Here is an 8920-nt window from a genome sequence, read left to right on the forward strand (position 1 = left end):
AAAACATCCTTGCTGTCAAACCAGACAAGGAACACTCACAGTTCCTCATTTGTGCATTTATTGTTTTCACCTCACCTACTGCTACTTAACAGCTGGTGCCAGCACTGCTGCAAAGATGAGTTTCTCTGTTTCCTTTGAAACGTGCCCCAGCAACACAAAGGGTTTAGACATAAAACAAAATGGGCAAATATCCTATGATCATAATATTGGAGTGAAATTAAGTGGAAGACTGCTCATTCTGTTTGCATTAGAGCTGGATCTGAAGGTGTTCAATAACACACACTAAACCATATAAAGCCAAAAATATGACCCCCATAAATTGCATTTTCTCCATCCTATCTCCGATAAACTGCCCAACTGACTTGGTGTTTGGATTTAAATCGCTCTTATTTATTTTAACATATTTTAAGATTTAATCTTCTCTGTGATTGTGAATTGTTTTTTTTAAGTGATTTTTATATCTTTTATTTTAATGTCTCGTTTTCCCTTTGTCATGATGTTTTTGATGGCGTGTGGGAAGCACTTTGAATTGCCTTGTTGCTGAAATGTGCTTAATAAATAAACTTGCCTTTTATTGCCTATATTATTTTTATATATTTTCAAACTTTTTACCAAATTATTTTCATGTATTGCTTTTTTTTCAACGTGTTCAGAATATTAAAGTGTTAAGAGTCTTAAAATGATTGTAAATGGCCACATATACATATCAGCATAGATGATTTTTTTTTTTTTTTAAGGGCGGAGGAATGGAACTAGAAGAAAAAGACAACAGACGACATCGTTATGTGATATCATGAAAAAATTGATATATGAATGAGATACAGATGTTGTAAAATAAATTAGCAATCTAGTTAAATAATAGTGATCTCAATATCAATCAAAAATAATCGTGATTATGATTTTTCTATAAGCCCTGGAGGTTATATTGGTTTCCTGCTTGTCAAACAGATTTTATGGATTTAGTAAAAGTGGTAAAAGTCCATAATATGTGTGTTTCCAATGCAAAGATGTTAAGATATATCTTCTATTTTAATGTCTCTTTTTCCCTTTGTCATGATGCTTTTGATGGCGTGTGGGAAGCACTTTGAATTGCCCTGTAGCTGAAATGTGCTCAATAAATAAACTTGCCTTTTATTGCCAATTATTTATTGTTATTTCAATATATTTTCAAAATGTTTATCAATTTACCTTCTTTTTTTCAACGTGTTCAGAATATTAAGGTGGTTAAGAGTCTTAACATTTGATATATGAATGAGATACAGATGTTGTAAAATAAATTAGCAAACTAGTTAAATAATAGTGATCTCAATATCAATCAAAAATAATCGTGATTATGATTTTTCTATAATCGAACAGCCCTAGAGGTCAAACAGATTTTATGGATTTCGTAGAACCATAATGTATATAATTCCAACGCAAAGATGTTAAGATGTTTAACTCGAGTTTATTATGAACTTGCCTCACCCTGCTGGGCACCGCTGACTGAAGCCCTTTTTAGCAGCGGGAGTTGCTCTTCTCTACACCTCTTGACACTCTTTGCTTGCCTTCGTTTAGCTCCGCCTGTAACACACAAAAAAAACATCATCGGTATCCGGAAATTAACGATCCCGTGATGTCAGGGGAGTGCTAGCATAGCACCGGAATGACTACAGGGGCTGGCTCGATTCCTCAGGCTTAAAACTTTTCTTTCGGTTATTGTCAGTTCACCGTTAAGCTCCGGTGTCGTCCCCTGACATGGGGTCAGCGGGGTCGACGGGCTGTCATGTGGTGTATCCTTCAGCGTCGACGTTGCCAACGGGGATGAAGCCTCTCGTACAACCTAACGGGATGCTGTTCGGTTAGCCTCACCGGAGTCCGAGGTCGGGATTTATTGTGGTCACAGCTGCAGCTAGCAGGCAGATAGTTTCGGCTGGAAACGAGTGGCGTAATGGCGCGGTCGGAGTTGGAGCCACTGTCAGATTTTGGGGACTTTACGCGTGGCAAAGAGCTGACTGAAATCTTAAAACTGACCTGTAACCTGTCAAACGTCCGCCTGAGCCCAGATGGACGTCACATCCATGTCATCCTCCGCAAGCCTAAAGTCGGTCTTGTGACTTTTGACAAGTATGAAAGACTCCAGCTGGCCCAGAACCAGAAGAAACTGGATTTACGCTCAACACGAACTGTACCCATTGTGGATGTTGTGTATTTGGACTATAATAAGATCAGCAGCAGCAGCAGGGAGACTGCGACTGTGGCTGTGATTTATGAGGACGGGAAAGCTGAGTTTTGGAGATTCCAGGAGTGCAAAGCAGGCTGGCACCTCCTGCAAACATCAGACTTGTGCAACAGCCCCCGAGCAAGAGTGGTGTCCGTGTGTGCCTGTCCTAATCTAATCATCTGGTGTGAGGAGAGGCCGCCCTCAGAGAGCTCCCCGGCCCTCAGCTCCACCAGGAATAAACTGAGATACTGTGTTTGCAGACGTGACTTCGAGGTGGAGGAGGCGGGGGCTGTCAGCCTGGGTGGGGTGAAAATCGCCCTCCACAACAATCCCAAATTCAGCGTGGTGAGCTCGGGCGACTGCGTGCATCTCCTCCCCGACCTGAAGGTGAAGCCTCTGCTGAGCATCTCCAAATTTTTCCTCTCCTGGTCCCCGCGCCACGACTCCTTCACAGTGAGCGCCACGTGCCAAAACACGCCCCTCAAAAAGCTGTCAGCAAAAGAGTCTGACTTTAAGAGATTAGTGCCGGACTATTTGGGATACCTATCGACTCTTGACCCCCCTGAGATCTTTGACTTTTCACCTACGGGCTGTGGAGGCCTGCTGCTGCTGCTCAGCACGGGCTGGGTGTGTTTTCTGCAGAAAGACGGGGTGCTGAGGCAGGTTTTTAAACTGGAAGACAACTGTTTGGTCAAATTTGGCACTCACACCAGCCTCTGCATGTACCAGGACACGCTGGCTCTGCTTATAGGGCAAAACCTGCGTCTGATAGATGTGAACTGTGGCAGGGAGCTGGACAAGCTCACGCTAAAGAGAGAGGGGATATTATTTGTAAACCGAGCTGAAAAATGGTCACCTCACCTTCTCACAGAAACTGGACTATTTATGTTATTAAACAAGGAGACTGACTCTAACAAGGTGAAGCCTTGTGGTTTCAGTACGACGGAGAGTATTGATCCTGGAGCCCTCCTCGTCGAGTCTGTCTTCGAGGAAGCGTGTAAATACTACCAGCAGAGGAGCCTGAGCAGCACCCAGCTCACTGTGGACAAGCTGAAGAAAGGGGGGAGGTTTCAGGCTCCCATCTCTTTAGCCTCCATCCTCAGGAGCTACCTCCTGAGGCAGAAAGGAGCAGAGGCACCCCAGGAAGGAGAAGACGGACGCACTGCGGGGCAAGATAAGCTCACGGTTTCTCTGGAGGCTGAGCTCAAGTGTCTGGTCACTCTGGAGGAGGTTAAGGGCAGCTTAGTGAGGGGGAGTGCGAAAGAGGTGGAGGCCGTGTGTGAGACGCTGGTCGAGAAAGAAGTCGCGAGGCTGCTGTCGTCCTCGGAGCTGGAGCAAGAGGCTCTGCTTTACCTGAACTCTATCTTCAGTACCTTCCCCAGCCAGGCGTGGAGGGCGGCACAGGCTGCCCTTCAGCTGCACTACAACGGGGAGTGTTCTCTGTCCAGCCGGGCCTCTGCAGATGTGTGGAAAACTGTCCTCAGTCCCGCCGTGACACCCAGTACCGCAACCCCGGTGGCACTCACAAACGGCAGGCCGAAACACAATCACAGCCTCAAAGGTGATCATATTGCCAATTGTAAAGCCAAACCTACAAGCTCCACCCCCTTGGCTAACCTGCCTGTGTTCGAGCTCCTCTGCCACTCGGTTTTCCACTTCCAGCCCAGCTGGCTGCCCACTTTCCTGGAGCTTGCCCAGCAGCAGCAGGGCTCTACGGGTCTGGGCCTGAGCCTGGCCTCTTCCTCCTGGGGCTTCTCCAGTGCGAGAGGAGGGGAGGGCGGGGAGAACAACGTCCCACTCTACAAACGGGCCCTGTGCGTCTTGTCCAGCCTGAGCATTGAGCGAGCCCAGCAGCAGGACCTGGAGGTGGAGCTGCTGCTGGTCAGCGGGCGGCCCAACGCCATCCTCCAGGCTCTGAGGATCCTCATGGCCACGCAGCAGTGGGAGAAGGTTACACAGGTCGCCCAGAAGTTCTGCAAGCAGAGTCCTCTGCTCAACAAGGAGATTTTCACCACTCTGCTGTGCGAGGTGGCCCACCATCGAGACCTAGACCCCTACCTGGACTTACTGTGGGTGCTGTGCCCCGAGGACCTCACTGTCACAACCATTCTCAACCTGGTGCTTAAAAACCTCCCCTCCCCGAACAGCCCCCCTTCATCTTCCCCCTCGTCCTTCTCCATGTCCATCACGTCCCCCTCGCCCCCTGCTCCCTTTGCGGACCCCCAGAACAGCCAGTTAACCATCGGGCTGCTGAAACCTCTGCTGAGAAAAGTCCTTCAGAGGGAGACCAAGCCGAGCCAGCGCTACGCCGACATCCTCCAGTCGCCGTCGTTCCCCCCGCCCGCACCTCCTCGCCAGCCGGTAGAGCAACTTAACCCCGCCACAGATCCCTGCAGAAACTCGGCCGTGGAGGGCGAGATCGCAGCAGATTTTCTTGCAGAAACACCCGAGGGGCAGTCGCCCGCACGCACGGCTCTCGCGAGAACCAGGGTGGCACTTCCTGCTAACACAGTGTGATTAAAAAGATGAACATAAAGACGATCAAAATGGAGAACAAAAACCTGCCACACAATCTGACTGTGAAACAAACTGTGACCAACATGTGTCGACAATCCAATTAAAGATACAATGTCAGTATGTTACAGATCAGTGGGATGCAGTTAATTGTGATGTTTGAGAGTGTGTGTGTTTTTTTTTTAAATAAGAATGGTATTATCAGATGAAGTATGACTACTAGAAACTATGAAATGACTACTGAAGATCTTACCGGTGTAAATACTGCAGGTAATTCTAAGCCTTAATGTGTATATACTGTATCTGTGATGTTATTTATCTCCTTAGCCTTAACTGCACGTGGATTGCGAATGTTGTTGCATAGACTTGCATTGAATAAGCTTAGCCTTTACCCGAATACCATCAATATAAATGATAATATATTGTTTCTAACACAGTGTGGTGTCTTCTCATCTCTGACAAAAAAAACCGAGCCACTAATTCCCTTTTTTTTTTTTTTAGGGGTGTATCATATCTATGTGTAGATCTTTTTTTTAGTTTGGAGTTTTAAATAGAAAATGCCTCTTATCTATAGCCGAGTTAATCTAGCTTCCTGAGTGGGTAATCTTCAGTGTTATCCAGACGAGCTGGCCTTTGCGTTTGAATGTTTGTTTTTTAAGTGTTGTTTGGGTTTGAAGAGGAGGAAGAGGGGTCCAAGGTCCCCTCACTGATACTAGTATTAGTAACATATGACAGGTTTCTTAAACATTAACCTGTCCAGACCGTGCAACATCTGTAAACCAAACTCCCAAAACACACTCTACATTCCTGGCGTCTTCTTCCAATTTTTTAAAATTCTGGTCCTACATTTTTCTCTCTCTTGACTCCATCTTGTCCTATCTGCCTCCCTCGCAGCTTGACTCACAAGACATTTCTCACAAAACACCCCAGAAAGAGTGACTCACAGTTTGACTTTAATTCAATTTGGGAGGTAATTGTGTTAAGATTGAAGCGAGGGCTGGGCACGACGTGACTACCGTAAGGCGCGTTGCTGCTTGCATAAAGTCGTGTTGGTCCTCCTTCATGTACTCAGCGAGGGTAATGTCATTAGAGATGTGAAGCCCTCTGTGTTAGGTTTGCTCTGAAAACAGATTGCACTTTCGTATCTGGTGCCTGTGTTCATTCTGTTAGTGTAGCTTGTTTAAGTCAGAGAGAGAGTTTTTTCTGTAAGTGCGGGGCCCTCACAAACATTTTGATTTGATTTTAACAAGCTCTAAATACTACTAACTCTCTGCTCAGTATGGGCGAGGCACTGAAACTCTAGTAAAACGTCTTTAAGTGTCGAGTGACAATCGGACTCCAAAATGCTGCCGAACAATCAGAGTGCCTTTCACAGTGCTGCTCTTCATTTACAGAGCAGTGTCACATTCCTGCTGGGACTCCTCAGCTTCACTAATATTCTGAAGAAAGAACTGGACGTCTCTGACTTTTAGAGAACAGTGTTTTTAACCGTGTTTGCTTGTTTTTATTGGTCATTGTTGGTCAAAAAAAGCACTCGGACTCTGCAGTCTGTTTTTTATGACTTTTTAATTACGACTTGAAACCGACTCATGTCTTACTATAATCGAGAGTATGAACAGGAACATTTCTGTTCTTACTGTGTACCGCTCATGTTCCAGAGTCACTGGGAACTCCCTGACTTCCCCAGACGTGCTGCTCAGCCTGTTATGACGGTTGCAATGTCAAACATTAATTTGCCCTCTCTCGGTTTGTGTTCACTCATAGAAATACCTGCTGGATTTGCTCTGCAGTGTTTGCATTGTTACTTGCTCTCTTTTAGGAAGTATTTGAAAAATAGAGGATGTATACGTGATGTATTTATGAATGGATGCTGTATTGCTATTAAACTGAAGATACAAATTCTGTTTTTGATGTTTTTGAAGTGCTTGCTCAGCAGTTTTGCAGTGTACTGAAAGCTGTTATTAAGCCCTGAAAAAAAAAGCTCCTAATATTCAGACGTATTGGTTTATTGCACTGGTAGCTTTTACAAGCTTTGATTTGGGTAGATTATGATCACGTTACATCCCTTCCTCCCTGTAAATTAACAACACATGTATCTGTCAGCTTATACCTGTACACATGTGTCAGTGTCACCTACCTTCTAAGTTCCTGTTCCCACACATTGCTGTATTTCTGGTTTGTTCAGCTTTATCAGCGTTTTCCTTTGACACGGCTGCACATCAGGAGGTCAAGCTAACAGAACATGCTCTATTCAATCACAACACACTATGACATCAGGACCAATATACACCTTTTTTTTCTCTTTCTACTTGGTTATTAACAGTTAATTCAGTCTAATTTCCCCAACAGCGGGCTGAAATAAAAGCTTAGTAAGGCCAAAATTTAAAGTCTCTCACACACACTTCATTCATATGATCCACTGCCCCCATTTCCAAGTTTCACCATATCCCTGCCATGGACAAATCCACTTACAGCGGTGGTCTAATGTGTGTGTGTGTTTGATTTGCAGAGGGATTTGAGCGTGTGTGTGTGTTAATGTTTCAATGGCCGGGGCCCATAAGAGGAATGTTCAGTCGTTCAGCCATTAAGCTTCTGAGGCGACCTCTTTACTGACGCTGATCACAAACAAAAGCAGAGGTCAGGCACTGTTTGGGAGTGAATGTGCGGCTGATTTTTTTTTTCTCACAGCAAATAGGCAGGTTCCACACGGGCGTGTGAGGGTATGATTGCAAGGGTTGGAACAAGTGTAGTGGGTGACCAAATGGATGGGTGGTGGTGTAGGGGAATGAGAGGTTTAGTCAACAGGACAGCAGAGAGCTGCAGAAACATAACCTGATACCTAAAAGGTCCCTCAGCCAATCCGGTTATTCTCCTCCCTCTTCGTTTCACTTTCAGATTGAGTCCTTCTGCTTCCAGCCTCTCTTGTTACAAGGTCTTGAGTCATGCTATCCCTTTAAGCCATCGATTCACCTGTTCTAATTATAGATGGCATCCTGCAAACAAAAATAAATCCGAACAGCCTGTTCCTCTGTCCTCTGCTTTCAGACAGAGAGAAAGAGAGAGAGAGAGAGAGAGAGAGAGAGAGAGAGACCTGAATGCACAAATAAAGCATCAAACATTTTCATAAACCTTATTAATGAAGCTCTCAGGCTGGGGTTAATCTAAATGTTGTACAAGTTGGAAAAAAAAACTACAAAGAAGCATCACTCTATCTTGTAAAAGCTCAATTATTTGCTCCTTCTACTTCATAGTAATTGCAGCTTTAATCATACTGCTGCTGCTGCAGTTTTACCTCCCATGATCGGACTACAAATGAATCTATGGATCATCAAACTCAAATTTAATTTGTACTATCCCCCGAAGGCTTTGATTTAATTTAAGTGCTGATTGGAGGCTTTCATTTATGTCTAATGCGAAAAAGAATAAATGGATGCATGAACTTGTTTTCAGGGATTTGCGTCTATGAACACATCATTCGGTTTAGAAGATGATGAAACAACATGTTTGCACGCTTTTCCTTCTTCTTTTTCTTCACTAAGACACAGACAGCTTTTCAAATCCTCATTTAGATGCTATAAAACGTCTTGGGTCATCCACCACAACGTTTGCCTGATTTTATTTGAGCTAGCAGGTCATATTACTGTGAAATCTCCAAATAAGAGTTTTCTTCTCAAACCTTTATTTATAATCAAAGTCTGTCTGTTACTCCTATGAAGAGCTACACAGCACACAAGTACAAACTAAGCGTGACTTTAATCCCTAAATTAAAGTTCTGTTCATCTTAGTTTTCAACCAGCTCACACAAGTCTTCTTCTTCTGATGTTTTAATTAATTTTCAGTGTCACATGAGTGAGGCATTTAAAACATGTGCTTTGAATCTGTTTGGATGAGAGAAATGCAGTAAAGTAATTAAGATTTTTGAATTATCATCGCTGTCTCCCATGATCCTCTGTGAAAATATGCACCTTGTTTATTTACAGTAGTGTGCGTTCAACATACACCGTGTCTTTCCCCCTGAGACCCCGTTGGTTTAACAACTTCTAACTATGAAGGACAAGTTTGAATAAGCAACTCAGGAAGATTTCAGGGGCAGGCCTTCCTGTTCAAGATTTCAAAAACAGCTCTACAAATAAGATAGATATTCCAACATGAAGTCAGAGCACATCTAAATAGGATGATTCTGATAAAGTCTCATGTTGTTGTCAC

General features: G+C 44.2%; 1 protein-coding gene across 1 annotated transcript; it reads left to right on the top strand.

Moving 5' to 3' along the window:
* The first annotated feature begins 1574 nt into the window (after positions 1–1574).
* Positions 1575–6613, top strand: LOC109990759 (HPS6 biogenesis of lysosomal organelles complex 2 subunit 3). The gene has a single exon (XM_020642966.3). The coding sequence runs from the start codon at positions 1928–1930 to the stop codon at positions 4715–4717; it is 2790 nt and encodes a 929-aa protein (XP_020498622.1). The 5' UTR covers positions 1575–1927; the 3' UTR covers positions 4718–6613.
* The last annotated feature ends 2307 nt before the right edge of the window (positions 6614–8920 follow it).

The sequence above is a fragment of the Labrus bergylta genome, chromosome 10, assembly GCF_963930695.1.
Source record: "Labrus bergylta chromosome 10, fLabBer1.1, whole genome shotgun sequence".
NCBI lineage: Eukaryota > Metazoa > Chordata > Actinopteri > Labriformes > Labridae > Labrus > Labrus bergylta.

Excerpts from the sequence above, each read along its gene's own strand:
- LOC109990759 (XM_020642966.3), top strand. The coding sequence starts at position 1,928 with ATGGCGCGGTCGGAGTTGGAGCCACTGTCAGATTTTGGGGACTTTACG.